Source organism: Eptatretus burgeri, chromosome 12 (assembly GCF_056783735.1).
Source record: "Eptatretus burgeri isolate ZD-2024b chromosome 12, Ebu_testis_v1, whole genome shotgun sequence".
NCBI lineage: Eukaryota > Metazoa > Chordata > Myxini > Myxiniformes > Myxinidae > Eptatretus > Eptatretus burgeri.
The window spans coordinates 4,995,262-5,011,377 of record NC_140972.1 but is presented as its reverse complement, the minus strand read 5'-3'; the positions used below and the strand labels follow the sequence as shown (position 1 = coordinate 5,011,377).

Sequence of the window (16,116 nt, the reverse complement as noted above, 5' to 3'; positions counted from 1 at the left end):
TGAAGCGATGATGGATTCCATAACCTTGCTGATGATTGGGAGAAGGCTGATTGGTCTGTAGTTACAGGGATCTGTTTTTGCACCTTTTTATCCAGGGCAGTGATGTTAGCAGATTTCCAAGCAGATGGCAGATGACCTTGGGCAAATGAGAGGGTGAATAGAACAGAGAGAGGGTGAGCAAGAGCAGAAGAGCTGGCTTTGAGGACACGTGGGCTGATGCCGTGCTGGCTCAAACACTGTCAAATTGTATCCACAGGTGGGTAATGAACCTTGGACGACCCCATTAACTTTTGGGTCCAATTAGGTCAAAGGTCAAGGTCAGGTCACGAAAAGGTCAAAATCATTTTTCGCTCATAACTTCGTCAAAAATGGTTTAATCGACTTCAAACTAAGCTTATAGTGAACCTTATTCTATTCCTTATAATCAACATTCAGGTTAAGGATGTATCAAATTTAAATTTGATCCCCAAAATAGCTTTATGCCTTAAATGGGCAGGATTTGTTGTGCCTGGCACCACTTGTTATTATTATTTTCAGGTTAGGTCTGCTCTGTGTCCACTTTCATAAGTTGCTTGTTTATTGCTGCACCACACCTTTCTTCCCTATCTCTGCTTGCACACCCCAATAAATCCATTAATTGTACCACATACCTTTCCTTGCCCATTGTTAACAAATTATTATTAGAAATGTTCCCTGCTCGTTTTTGTCTTTTCCTTCATTCATCCAGCATGGTCTGAATCTTAGCTTAGCCAGGACTTTATTCCCAACAATCCGTTCCTTTTAGCTGGTACGTCCTTGGCAGTGTCGCTCGGCTGCATCCGATCCTGTAAAGTGATCCGGTCCAGACAAGGCATACCGAGGTCGTGTTCCCCGGTAATTAAATCACGTGGTTATTTTTTAGGTAACCGGATTAACTAGACGGAGGACCCAGATTAACTTTTAGGTAACTACAATTCTGGGGAGTCTGGTGGGAGCCGAGATAGCTTTCCCCCCCTCATGGTCTTCTCACCCGACCCCGCAACAATATATAAATAATATAAATATATCTCATATATATATATCTATCTTTCGAAACACTGACGACTCACATGTTTCGTACCTTCTTGGTGGGGTAGAAAGCTGAAAGTTTGCATAATGATGTGACCTGAAGCCAATATCCTCGGGAAAAAAAATCACCAAACTGTCGGAGCAATTCGTAAAGATTGTAAACGAAAATATCCAGGAATAAAAGGCAGCTGGTGCAGACTGTCTGCCCACTGCAGGTCACATGACCCAATAAAATAGACAAAGAAATGTAATGCTTTATGGAATATTGCCCCGGCAACAATTGATATAAATATCTGTGCTCACTTTTCATTTTGTTTTAACTCGTGGCTGTGGAAGGTTGTGCAGTGAAGGCCTCAACCTTTGCTACATTCAACGTGTGTTTTGTGATGCCTTGACACTCACTCTCTCCAGACAGTGTACAGTTGTAAACAATTGAAATTTTCAATTTCTAAAAGTAAAATATTGCACATACTATTATGTTTTTCTATTGCTTTGAAAATATTTCCATTTATAGTTTTGTGTGCTATCCGTCGTTCGGGAAAGACAGGTTTTTAAAACAAAGGGAACCGGACTTTATCCATGAGAAAGGAAGCAATTACATGTGATTCCAATGTGTACAGTATGTCTTTGATATATGATATGCTTATCGACACAAATACAAAGAAATAACTTTCGTTATACTAAACTGTTTTATTAGCCCCGAAGAATCATTCCCAAATAAATAAAATAATCACACCCAGCGGTGGGGGACAACGTGCATGGAGACATTGGAGACGTGAAAGAATAAGAGCAAGAGGAGGGCACAGGGAGTGAACAAGATGGATACAGTTGATACAGGATACACAAACTATCATTGACAGAATTAAAAGCAACAACTGGAAACCCAGAAAGACGGGCTTGTGGGAAGGGGGGAGGGTGGGGTGTTATTGGAGGTGTAAAAGATAGTGGTTGTGAATGGGGGATGACCTGAGATGTTGGTGAACTGCTTTATCAAAGGATTGGAGGGGAGGATTGACTCGAAGAGATAGAGGAAGTTTGTTCCACACGTTGGAAAAAGCGAAAAGAATAAATGGAGGTGAGCACTCGGTCTGGATTTTGGAAATTTCACGACCAGGGGGTTACTGGCAAACAACATGCGCTCTACAGAAATCTGGGGGGGGGGGGTGGGAGGAGGGCAGAGGGTGCAAGATCTGAAAGGAGGTGGTAAAAGACAAAGAGACCACCATCTGTGCAATGAAAGTGATAGGCCCAGAGAATTCGCTTAATTGCAGGAGATTCCGATGATGTTGAAGGCCTTGGTTTCCAAGACGTCAAGCTGAGTAAGGTGTGGGGCAGGGCCACCAACCCACAGGGCAGTGCAATACTCCATCAAACTGCTGATGGCCTTGTTAGAAAATAAAAGTTCAGATGTGTGAAGGAAAGACTTTGAAAGTTGAAGGATCCCCAGTTTGTGACTAGATTTTGAGGTGAACTCAGATATGTGGTTTTCCCAAGAAAGATCATGGCTGATGGTGAGGACCAAAAGTTGGAGGGACTGAATTTCCTCAAGAGGATTGCAAAGGAAGTGGATGGGAGGGTTCACCAGATGGTCTTTTCTGAGAGACAGACTTGGTGTGTGAGATTTGTCAGGATTGAAAGGCATTTTCCAAGTGTTGGACCAGCTTGTGATTCCATAAAGATCTGCACAGAGGAAAGAGGCTGCTGCCTGCCTGTCTGAAGTATGAAGGATGTCACCACAGAGTGTGGAGTCATGAACAGATATATAAATATAATTTTCCAGGGAGTCAAAGAGATCGTTGATTGAGACTCGGAATAGGATTTGGCCCAACACACTGCCTTGGAACATTACAGCTTTGACAGGGAGAGGAGATGAGAAGATCTTGAGAGCCACATGTTGGACACGAGAGTAGAGGAAGTTGGTACACCATGCGAGGAGGTGGTCTTGGATGCCATAGGGAGTGGGTTTGGAGAACAAGGCGCGGTGCCAGACATCAAATGCTCCTGATATGCCTAGTGAGATGGCCCTGATCTCATGTCTGAGATTGAGGGCCTCCATCCATTTTTGGGACAGCACAAAAGCAGGATGTCCAAGCTGGAGCGACCTGGTATGAATCCGAATTTATTTCCTGAGATGAGGCCACAGGAGAAAAGGAAGGATTTGATTTTGACTGTGATGATGGATTCCATGACATTGCTGATGATTTGAAGTAAGCTGTCAGGTTTGTAGTTTACGGGATCAGTTTTTGCTCCTTTTAAGCTCACCTGGAACGTAGTTCTGCGGAGCTTATGGGATGGCGTGTCGTCCATCCGTCCACAAATACTTTCAACTTCTTTTCTGACACTACACAAACTATTTCAATGAAACTTCACCACAACGTTCATCACCATGTATGTACCAAAGTTTGTAAATTGGGGTCTAAGGGAGTGTCGGGGGGGGGGGGTACTCCCCAAAATATGTATTTCCTTTCTTCTCCGAAACGACACACACAATTCCAATGAAACTTGACCACAACCTTTATCACCCGTGCTGTACGAAAGTTTGTTCATGGCATTACAAAAAATCCATAAGTATTTGCTTTCTTCTCCATTACATATTTTGTGGGTCATCCATGCGTACCAGTGGTTCCCGAGTTATCTTATCTACCACTACCAGGTTGCCAGTGAGTTGCCACTACCAGGTGAGTGCCCAGGGGTATTGCCCCTGGAGAATAATTCTCACTTACACCTGTACATTTGAGTCATTTTTAAAAACAAAACATAAACAAACACAAACATATAGAAATGGAGAATTCAGAGGAGGTTCAAAAAGCAACAGTCTTCCTCTGATTCTGCCGTACATGGACTTTTTGAGTTCTTATTTCATATACAGGGAAAAAGGGAGGGGCGGGTAAGATAATGAGAATATCTGGTCATTCTCAAGACATCATGGCACCATAGCTGACGTTTTTGGGTTCAGGGGAAACATCACTCATGGCCTGATCGCAGCGGCCATTCGGAGGTTAGCTTAAATTCAAAGGGCTGGGGAATATTTGACCTGAAGGTTGATAGGAGCTCTGGACATTACCTTCACACACATTCCATTTAAGCTCGACTCCTGCTTCCAGCCAGACTTTCAGACACCAGTTCATAATTATTTATATAAGAATCCTTTTATAAGCCAAGTAGATGATTCTATTTTCCTGAATAAAGATTAATTGGAAGGCCAATCTGTTTTGGGAAACGGGTATTTTACTTATCAGATTGGTAACCTTCCAATACAGTCAAGAGATATACCAATTCTGCTAATTTTTGAGAAATTTACATCCACACCCCGATGTTTCTGATTTACTTTTTTCGCTTGGTGTACTAGCATGCCAGCGTTCCAGCCGACATGTGGAAGTAGAATGGCAAAAGTGTTAAGGGTTTTCTTTTTCTTTTTAAAACTTTTGGTGTACATATTGTTCAAATACATTCACACCTAGTACTTTTATTACTTAAATACCCGAATAAATGGAACTGAAGATGGTGCCGTTCTGAAAAAGGCCAAACACCTTTTTGCAGTCCATTTATAGTTCCCTAACATTGATAATGAAACAAGTTGCCATTATTTATTGATTATGCAGCTCTGGCAAAAATACAGTATTCATATCAAAAGCTTTTCTCCCCAAATATGAAGGTCAACAAAACTCGGCACAGATTGAAATTATTTATTTACAATTTTTACAGGCAGTTTTTCCCAGTGCAAGGTGCGAGTCCCATTTTTCCTCGCAACGGGTGAGCTTATTGAAGCCATTTGAAATCGAGCTTTTTGGCTGAAACTTTTTGAAAAGGGGAAAACATTTTGACTCTCCAGTATAGTACATACTGTAGTATTTTCCGATGGGATGGAAGGTGCACCGTTTTTTAAAGGCATTGTGGGATTCTTTTTAACAAGCAGAATAGACAACTGACAATTTATTCCTTTGAAGAGAAGAATACTCTGTCATCCAATGTGGAATACCAAGACAACAGCTTGTAGTCCACATCCTGGTGGTGAAACATGATCACCTGACTGCAAGTTCTGCTCTTGGGTGAATGACTAATGGAAAAGTTTAAAAGTTTTTTAAAATTACTTGAGAACTGTTGATCTTTGGAGCTCTTGGAAGGCAGTGCATGGACAAGAAATCCAAACTACATGGACACTAAATAGAGACTTACGTAGGTAACAAATAAGGGTAACAAAGGTCACATCCTTGGATTACAAATGCCATTTTTCAGCTCACCTGGGACATAGTTCAAGTGAGGTATGAGCATCACGCAGTGTCAATCAGTCAGTCAGTCAGTCACAGTCAGTATATAGACACGCAGATTTTCTTCTCCAAAAGACACACAATTTCAATGAAATTTGACCAGGACCTTCATCACCCGTGATGTACTAAAGTTTGTTCACAGCATTAAAAGAAATCAGGGGGTTGGCCCCCACAAAATAGGTATTTCCTTTCTTCAATGTGACATTTTGTGGGTCATTCATGCCTACCAGTGGTTCCCTGGTTCCACCAGGTGACTGCAGGGGCATCGCCCCTATTAAAATGTTGTTCTTTAAGGGCCACAATTATCCCCACATTCTTGTGGCATCGGCTGGGGAAGGTTTGGCCCAAATCTTTCACAAAATAGCTGGCGTTCATGAACCATTTCACTAGACCGAGTAGGTTTAGAGCAGGAATTTGGAATTTGTTCATGGTGCTGGTGATAGCTCATATACTATTTGTGAAGGACACCATCAGATCTTTAAAGTCCACCAACTAATGCCGGTAGACGGGACATCCAGTTTAACGTCCATCCGAGGGACGGCACACACGTTGATGAATCACCCAATCTGAAACACCCAGACGAAGGTTTATAGCTGGTTCGGGATTCAAAAGCAGGCGAGACAGCTCAGTGGTGAGTGTGCGTACCTGTATGCTATCCTCCCGGCCCTTCCTATTTCAGGCTGACATCAATAAATCTGTGAAAAGTTTTTTTTTTTTAAATAAATCTATTTTCTCAATGTAAGTACTGACGAGACAAACACTGAACACAGCCACTGAGCTTGGGGGAAGTGCCTTCGCTTCCTGGGACACTCTGACATCACAACAATGGCGCCACTTTTCTCTCCGCATTCAGCGGGACATTTCCTCCTCCCTATGGATTCGAACCGATGGGGATTGCCATTGTTCTTAACCTTTTAAATGCTGAGCATCAAGCAAGGAAGCAGCACATACATCCTTTTTAAAGTCTTGGGTTGTTTGCCAATATCAATATTTCATCTCATAACATTCTAGATTAATGCTGTCTTTGGAATACATTAGTATTGTGTACAGCAAATTAAATTAAAGTTTTTGTTTTGCAGAACTCTTTGAAATCTTGATAAAGGCCCAGGCAAGACGAGTTGATGACCAACGAGGACTCCTGAGAAAAGAAGACCTGATTTTACCAGATTTCCTGAAGCCTAAATATTCAGCAACTGGCATGTCAAAGTTTGAGATGAACCAGGAACAGAAGCAGGCTCTCACGAAAGAGTCAGAGCCAAGGATATTTCATCAAACAGTGGACATGGAACTGGGCTCTGGTCATAAAGTTATTGTTGAAGACTTTGGTGGTGGTCTCATCCCTTCACGAGCTGAAGCTGAACTTTATTTTGCAAGCTCACTTCATACTCTGAGTCAAGACTTTGCTGGCCTAACTAGGTTGAGAAGTGATGGCAAAGTGAGACCATTGTCAGAACCTTCATATATAGATGGTCATGCAGCACTTCAAGAAATGCCACCATGGAGCAGAGACCCGAGTGAAAACGTAGAAGAGGAAGAGGAGCAAGAGGAGTCGGAATTAACATTACTGGCAGAGGGAGATAGCACCAGCCCAAATACCACGATTATTGCACAGAGTCCAATGACAGAACAATTGGACAAGCAGCCATGTGAAAGCTCACCTGTCCAACCACTGATGCAGCGGTGTAAAAACATTCCTGATGATGGAGGATCTGGAATGAATGAATCGAGGGAGAGAGACCCGGAACACCGAAGAAACGCGAGCGGAGCACCAGGAGAAATCGGAATTGGTGAAGATGGCAGCAGAAGTGGGGATGGCATGGAGTTTGTGAGACGGATTTCAGGATGCCAGGGAAGGACACGTACAGGGCTGTACCAGCAGTCAGAAATACCACACATCATGCAGACAAAGGAAGAAGAAGCTAGGAAGAAAGTGAAGACAAAGGCTACATTTGTATGATGTTAAGTTGGTGAAGAATGGTAGAGTTTGTCCCTGTACTCCAGTTTCTTCAGAAAACACGATGTGAGAGAAATTATTTGAATTGGATGCAATATAACATTTTCATTATAAGTTTTTGTAACTGTAAATTGCTTTAATCCTGCATTCAAAAATAGTCTAATGTTGCCAACATGCAATATCCTTTCCACTGTCCGTTTGACAATCCATGTTATTTCCAAAATGGGGTTTTCATTTCATTGCTGTTTTGAAGAAATTTTATAGGTTTTTGATACATTGTTGTTTCTAAAGAGTGACCAATTCAGAATTTTGCTGGGTTTTGTAAGTATACAAGGTTGATTATACTTGTGGAATTAAAAAAAAAAAATTTGTACATAAAGTCTTGGCATATGGAAGAACAAGGTGATGCATTGATTGGGCAGTGGGACAATAGGTTGACTCAACAAGGGGATTAATGAACAGGAAGAGGAAAGAGAAGATGGGAAAGGGGAACTACCTGTGAGTAGATGGGGAGGGGTAAAGGGAGGGTAGGTATCGATGAAGGATGACCTCAAGTGGTGTGATCTGGCAACTTGAAGTCATGGAGTGAAGGATTGGATTGAACAGACTGAGGAAAGAGTTCTACAAGTGGGAGAAAAGTGGAACAACGGAGTGGAATTTGGGGAGTTTAACCATGACTGGGTTACTGGAAGAGTGTATGCTCCTATAGTTGCTGAGGAGAGGGTCGAGAGGCTGAGAGAGCTGCACAGGAGAAGAGGCACTTAAAAACAGAGGCCACTGACCAGTCTGCATCATGCTTCGGCTTCCTTGCGGAGATGCAAATAATATTCTGAGCAATGGATTCCACAGTGTCAGTGCCCAGGAACTAAAGATATGAAGTAGTGGTACCAGCCTATATGGGAGAGCAGCATGGTACTCCATTTAGCAATGGACATAGGCCTTGTAGGCTATGAGAAATTCAGATTTTTCAACGAAAGACTTGGCACAATGGAGGAGGCTACCGAGTCTGCAGTTAACTTTGGAGGTTTGATTATACAGTCTGCTCAGAAGAGGTTGAAGCTAAGGGGTAGGCTCAGAAATGCGAGACTGAACTTCCTGTTGGTGAGATGCGGAATTATCCAGTATAATGTGGAATCATACGTAAAAATGATAAAAGGTTTTTCCAGAGCACTAGAGAGATCATGTATACTTGGAACAGGACTTGTGGGACAAAGATGATGCCTTTGAGCCACTCCAGTCTCAAGTGGAAGAAATGACATGAGATTATTGCATTGAAAGTTATGTGTCAGTTGAGGATGTCAGCAATACAAGAAAGGTGGTCGCCTTAGATTGTATAGGTAGATAGCTGGGCAAGAATAACATGGTGCCAGACTGTTGAAGGCCCTTGACATATCCAGAGACAGTCTTGACCTCTTGCTATTGAGGAACTCCATCCATTGTTTAATTTAGTGCTCAGGGGAAATGGGGCCAAGCAGGTGAGTGTGTGATGTATTGCATAGTCAGAGAGAGAAGTGGCCTAATAAAATTGCACATTCTGCACACACCCAACATTAATTACCAAGGTAACCACGATGCTAGAGTTTGCTGGACCATTGAGGTGACTGTGAAATAAATTGTCTTCGGTGAACAACAGCAGGCTCTGTAACTGAGCACCTTCCAAAGGACCCTTACATAGTACTGATTACCCTGTGCTCAGATGTGTTCATGACAGCCTCACTGATTGGAGCGATCAAAGGTGAGGGCAATGGTGGCAGAAAGATGAGAGCTCGGTTATCGCTGCAAAAAAGAAAAGAAAAAAAAAGATTGGGTCTGCTCTGGGCAAGAGAGCATGGGTCTTTGCAAATTAATTTCAAGCACAAAATCGTTTGTTTCAAAAATACCTTTCGCATTCAAAATTTTCATCAACTCAGCCATGTTTACCAGATTTTGGTAGAAATTGGATTCTAATATTAAACAAGCAAAAATAATAGCTTTAAACTTGCTGGAACAAAACATGAGTGTGCTCTTGTGCTTTACAACGAATCATTGCTTTCCATGACGTGAATGACAAGTTTTGTCATTGACAGCGAGAAATTAAACAATACACATAACTGCTCACGTAGAGATAATGGCAAGGCTTAAAAAACAAAAAGAATGCAAAGAAGAAGTAAAGTTTACCCTTCAAATATATATATATATATATATATATATATATATATATATATATATATATATATATATATATATATATATATATATATATATATATATATATATATATATATATATATATATATATATATCTCTTTAAGCAACATGGGACTTTCAAAATTACGTAATACACCCCAGAATGCTCAGTGCAAGTCTTTCACATGCACAAACACCACGTGGTTTCGTGGTTTCCCTCACGGACCCTGGCTCCAGACTTTGAGCAAGCACACACTTATGCTCTACCCCCTGCGGTGTCCACACGGAACCTCACGAAGAGGTCCCCTGGTTGCCACTCCCACTGCGGCCGTGCTTGCAGCATGGGCAGTGAGTGCATCACGCCAGCCCACCTGCACAGCTCTCGTCGGTGTCCTTTAAAATAGATCAAACAGTCGGTGGCGGCAAACCAAGATAGCAAACAATATAGGATGGTCATTCCCCATTCTCATTTCATTTCACTATGTCTAATTTGACATCCAGTCACACAACCGCATTGCTGCTTACGTACAGGTTCACCCTTTTCGTTACCACTCCATTTACCACTCATTATTCAACAATTACCGATTACACAAAGATAAAAAATATGTGGCGGCATTGAGTCCAACCATGCACAGCATTAGATAGTCTGAGAGGGAGAGGATGCGGTGCATTGTGGTGTGGAACGCTGGGAAGCTGGCACGTAAAGCATGTGGGCAACAGCTCGTTTTCCATCCAATGGACGTTCGTGCGAGGAATTGTCGATCTTATACTGAAAATGTTCCAAAGTAACTCAAGGACGTATATGTGAAACAACGTGTAGTGGCGACGTCCTGCATATTGTGTATGTGGGATAATATAAGGTTTGTGAGTGAAGATGGCTCAGAAAGTTTCAAAAAGAAGCCAAAAATACTTGGCAACATACCTGCGAGACAGGTATGTGCCTCTGCACAACAAAAGAGTTGGAGAACTTTCTCAGTTCCCCCAAAATGCTGAGATCATGCAGCTTTCCGTACTGCAAACTGCCGTGGACGTGGACCACCAGTGCAAGACCTGTGGACGGCGTGTTCAAACTGACTTCCCCCATCATCACTGTCAGTGAGGGAAGGTCATATCTGGGGCTTGTTAATGCACAGGGTAATTCTAAAATGATGTTTACTTTTCATCGTGTTTGGGGGGAGGGGGGAGGCAGTGGGAGTTTTATGGGCTGTGAAGACTGTTATAAAAAAAAATTTGAGGGGGGGTTCCAGGCCACAAGAAAAACGAGAATGGCACTCGGTAGAACGCACATCCCTCCACCAGGCTGAACAGTTTACGTTTTGTATCCCAATGATAGGCCGGATCTCAAACCAAAATCGAATTGGCTTGTCCTTGTCACATACCAACTCATCCACCTTGTTTTGTCATAATGTATCAATGTTTTGAGATATCGTGCTATATATCGGTTTTGGCCCTATCTCTCAATTGTGAAGAATCACATAAAAAATTCTAGTGTCTGGATCCGGATGCTGATGTTCACCAAAACCGCACGAATTCGTCTTTGTCACACACCCAACCTGTCCACAAAATTGAATCTGAATCCATCCATAACTTTTTGAATACCCTGCTCACAAATAAACAGGGGCGAAAATAGAACCTCCGTCCACATATGATGGCAAATGTAATTATACGAGGTTTTTGCATCTATTGGTAAAAGGAGAAAAGTCTGTCCATGTATGTGTGTTATATACACTGCTGCTGCTCACTGGTACTACCAAGAATGGCACTTACTGGACACCTTGTCGATGGATATTTCTCATATTCCTTATAATAAAAACACAACCGCTCTCTTCGGGAGCATCGGACAGTCGTCTTCCGCCCCATCTCGAGTGTTTACCCTAGGTAAACAGCAAGTTTGCAAAATTTGGTGATCGAGCGAAAATCGTAAGTTGTCCCCCCACCCTTATGAAGGGGAAAGCGGTTCTTCTTATCCATGACCTGACCCCAAGTACGACCCAACACATGCAAAATTTGGTGGACATGGGGCCAGCCCTGTTTAAAGGCATCATCCCAACTGACTGGAAGAGTCAGTTCTTTGACATTGTCGTCCCAACTTGACTTCCCGTTCCGGTTCTTGAGCGACGGTGGTGGTTCCTCCAGTATCTCTGCCGACTCTCTCAAAGATAAGTTTCCTGGTCGTTTTTGTTGCGTTTTTACTGTTATTTTATTATCTCTGCATTTACTGTGTGTTTCTCATTTGGTCTGGTGTTAAAACTTGTGCCAATTGTTCCCAGATAACATTACAACGCTGGACCGACGTCAGCCGCATCGTTGGGCCCACATCAGAAAAACAACGTCGTGCTGACGTAAATTGGTCTCAGCTGAACAACGGTAGGTCGACGTCGGAAGGAAACGTAGTGGAGACATTGGGTCGACGTCGGAAGGAAATGTTAGGGAGAAATTGGGCCGACGTCGGAAGGAAACGTAGGGGAGACATTGGGTCGACGTCGGAAGGAAACGTAGGGGAGAAATTGGGCCGACGTCGGAAGGAAACGTTGGGGAGACATTGGGCCGACGTCGGAAGGAAATGTTAGGGAGAAATTTGGCCGACGTCGGAAGGAAACGGGGAGACATTGGGCCGACGTCGGAAGGAAACGGGGAGACATTGGGCCGACGTCGGAAGGAAACGTTGGGGAGACATTGGGCCGACGTCAGAAGGAAACGGTGAGACATTGGGCCGACGTCGGAAGGAAACCTTGGGGAAACATTGGGCCGACGTCGGAAGGAAACCTTGGGGACACATTGGGCCGACGTCGGAAGGAAACCTTGGGGACACATTGGGCCGACGTCGGAAGGAAACCTTGGGGACACATTGGGCCGACGTCGGAAGGAAACCTTGGGGACACATTGGGCCGACGTCGGAAGGAAATGTCAAGGAGATATTGGGTCAACGTCAGAAGGAAATGCACAATCACTAGCTTCATCATGTTGGAGTTTTTTTATACAAGGTCAAGGCTCATGGAAGAGCTGCTTTTACACAAGTTTATGTGTGTAAACTTAAAGTATTTCAATGTTTTTTTTTTTCCCAACTGCAGCCAAAAAATTAATGAAGCTTCAGTTAATGAAGTGCAGTTTGAGGCCAAAATTAAATATTGGTTGAAATGCAGTGGCGACAGAGATGGAGGCCACAAGAGTAGGGGTGCATGCATTAAAGGTCATTCAGAAACTTGATAATTTAGGTTTATTTGCCAATCCTAATTTTCTTGATGCCAATCTTAATGTGTGCGACGTCTGAGGGAACTTGCCAAAGCACATGGACACTGTATTGTTTCCAAATATCAGCTTCCCAGCTTAAAAGGTGCATGAGATGTGACCCAGACAAATTAACGAACAAGAAAGCAAAGGGCAATCTCTGAAACTTTTCTCCTTTTCTTCACTGAAGTATCCTTCAGTGCGCAATACCGCTGGGTACCTTTGGTGCCCGGCGTGGCAAGGCCACACTTCACGTGGCACCTGCAGACGGAGTGGGAGATTGGGGGTTGGGGTGGGGTGAGAGAAAGGGGGCATTGTTCAATATATTGTGTTCACTCAGCTTCTCAAACCATGACAGGTGCCAAGGCTGTGATTATCGTTGATGAAGCCATTTCTGATGTCCCTCCAGACAGTGATCCTGATGATGAAGATTCATTTTATTTAAATGCAAAGTTCATTAACTTTGAATGTTCTTTGTTAAATTGTCATATTACATTTAAATTGGTTTTTTAAGAAATTTTCTGAAATTTAAATAAAGTTTGTTACTCTGGGTTCTCATGCCCTTGTCATTATTCAAATCCACAGCTGAAGAGGAAATCATCCGACACCCAGCACGCACATTTATCATCATGGGAGCGAGAAAGCCGAGAATGCGAGTTCATTGCAAGATCAACAAGACGGAAATGTTCGTTTCGGATCGCTTTTGTGATTTAAATCATGACTATGAGGTATACTCTTCTGGGTTCTTTCCCCATACTGCATCACATAGGAACACTTTGCCAGCATCCTGTTTCCCCTCTAATCCCAACTTGTTTAGCTACTTTGGAATTACCACCTCCAACGATGATGGACCCTGCAGCAAACCAAGAAGCAAGGACTCTTCATCGTCCTTCTCACATGCAACAAGAGCCTGTGGCTGATCATTCGTCCCAGGAGATGTGGCCATCCTCATTTGAGGATTGGGAAGTATTCAGCAAACATGTCACGACAATAGTACACATACAAATGTAACATGAGAAAGTATGAAATCACTTGTGTTCGTTAATTCTCTCTTCATTTTGCTTCTTAACTTGTATGATGAACTGTCTTCTCTCCTTTCAGTCCACCCACAGGAGTATGTTGACCAATCCCAAGTTTGCTGGAGATTTCCTGGTGGTGATTGAAGTATGGCAGGGATTATCTCTCCACGCATACCCCAACTGGTTGTCGGTGTAGAGACCCACGTATGAGGGATAAAGCTCCCAAAGAAGCTCTGCCAACGGACACGTTCATCTGTGTTCAATGTGAGTATTCATGAATTTGAATTTCACATTTACATTTTCCCACATTATTGTGTTTCTCTGTTGCCCACTCTCTGGGGTTTACTCGTTTCATGTGCCTGTAATTAAAATTCCTGTCATTGACTTCAACAAAGAAGTAACTTTATTTACAATACAACGTAAGCAACACAACTTTGTTACATACAGGGATATTTTTGAAGACTGCATCACTGTATTTTACGAGTATGTAGTATATTTGGTCAGCAGGTTCTCTGTGCGTGTGTGTGTGTGTGTGTGTGTGTGTGTGTGTGTGTGTGTGTGTGTGTGTGTGTGTGTGTGTGTGTGTGTGTGTGTGACGTTTGTTCATATTCCCCCCCCCCCCCCACAGATCCATTGGTTTGGGAATAATGCATTGCACTGAAAGAGGAGGTCATTCCCAAAATTAATGAGATGGAAATGTAATGATGTTTCTGGACATGTCATTTTAATATGTTGATTTCTTCCTGATTTTGCTGCTTGTTATTTGAAATTGTTGAAGATTTGTTTGTTTTTGCTTTTGATTAAAATAATTGATAATTGTTCTTTGAAGCTCGATACTGTGTGGATTAGTGCACTACTTTGGTTAAGGTTATAGTGTTGTGGGCCGGGGGTCGGTGGCGAGGAACGAGCGCTAGATAGAGCAGTAGGGCCGTCTCCCACCGAACACCTGGAATCGAAGGTCGTCACCCGGGATAACTCCAGAGTCGACGGGTCGCTTAAAGGACCGTGGTCGCCAATATTTTGACGGCGTGAGGTAGCGTCCACTTGTCTATTCCAATTTACCTAAGTACTCACACCATCTAACGACCGGGGAAGCCACACCCACGGCCGGCTTTGCCCGAACCGAGTCGCTGTTACCGACTTGGATCCGGTGTAACCGAGCGGAAATTACCAAAGCCGCACCGGTCCAAATAACAATTTACGGCACAATCGGCCTCCCTAATTCTCAAGCCCGAACCATACTGGGTGAATGAAAGAAAGCACAAACAACGAACTGGAACATTTAACACGGGGTTTATTTATAATAGGGAGGGAGACACAAAGCAGAGTTATCACGACTATCAGGCAGGCAAGGTATAGTGAGCAAAACCACTTAACAATTCTACTTAAGGACGGGCAACAGACAGACACACACACACCCCAAAAGAAATGGGGCCGCTTGGACTTTATTCGGCCCTTCAGCTCAGAGGGAAGGCGAGCTGAGGGTCAGAGTCTGGCCGGATACCTGGCCGCCTCGTGCAGTTTGGCCGAGACGAGCAAACCAGGATGAGACCCGCCGCGTCGGGCGAACCAGGATGAGACCCGCCGCGTCGAGCGTCAGGTCAGGTATGGGAGCATGTGCCAGAACAGCGCGTCGCTGCGTCCACTTTCCGCCGGTACTCCAGGGGCCTCCGTCTGGCCATCCCCCAGGCAGATGCCAGGCCCATCCCCATCTCCTTGAGATGATGGTCAACCTGCTGCAACCATGAGGCACGTGGTCGGCCCACTGGCCTCCTCCACTCATGAGACTCCCTCGCTGAGAGAATCTGGTGAGCAGGATCAGCGTCAGGAAAACGAGCCACATGTCCATACAGTCGCAGCTGACGCTCACGGACTATGCAGGTAACAAATCTCATCCGAGTCTCTCTCAGCAACCGCTCGTTGGACACAAAATCCGACCAGCGATAGCCAAGGATTCTCCGAAGAGACCTGGTACCAAAGGAATTAAGTCTCCGTCTCAGATCCTTGGTCAAAGTCCAAGTCTCGCACCCATAGAGCAAGACTGGAAGTACCAAGGACCTGAAGACTCGGACTTTCGTCCTCCCGCACAGGTACCGGCAGCGCCACACCCCATGATCCAGTGAATCCATGACTCCCCAGGCCCGACCCAGACGTCTATTGACCTCCGGCTCACAACCTGCGGAGACATGAATATCACTGCCAAGGTAAGTGAATCGATCCACGACCTCAACATCCTCACCACAAACAGACACAGACAGGACAGCAGCATCCAAGATGTCACCGAAAGCCTGGATCTTAGTTTTGACCCAAGAAACCTGTAATCCCAACGGCTCCGACTCCTCATTCAGCACCTCGAGGGCCCCCAAGAGGATGTCTAAAGTCTCCGCAAAGATGACTGCATCATCTGCAAAATCAAGGTCCGAGATCTTGACAT

At 43.9% G+C, this 16,116-nt stretch overlaps 1 protein-coding gene and 1 long non-coding RNA gene across 6 annotated transcripts in view; both read left to right on the top strand.

Moving 5' to 3' along the window:
- LOC147015009 (regulator of G protein signaling 12-like) overlaps positions 1 to 7,638 on the top strand; it is a 66,587-nt gene extending 58,949 nt beyond the window's left edge. For all 5 annotated transcript variants that reach the window (XM_085849289.1, XM_085849290.1, XM_085849288.1 and 2 more), the window contains one exon: positions 6,395 to 7,638. In XM_085849289.1, coding sequence (XP_085705415.1) covers positions 6,395 to 7,272 — 878 coding nt within the window. In that variant the 3' untranslated portion in view covers positions 7,273 to 7,638. The remainder of the gene's footprint in view (positions 1 to 6,394) is intronic.
- A 1,932-nt stretch (positions 7,639 to 9,570) lies between these two features.
- LOC147015008 (uncharacterized) lies at positions 9,571 to 15,554 on the top strand. Its single transcript, XR_015050189.1, has 3 exons — positions 9,571 to 11,802; positions 13,249 to 13,946; positions 14,311 to 15,554. It is a non-coding gene; the product is annotated as an uncharacterized LOC147015008 (long non-coding RNA).
- Positions 15,555 to 16,116: the final 562 nt, after the last annotated feature.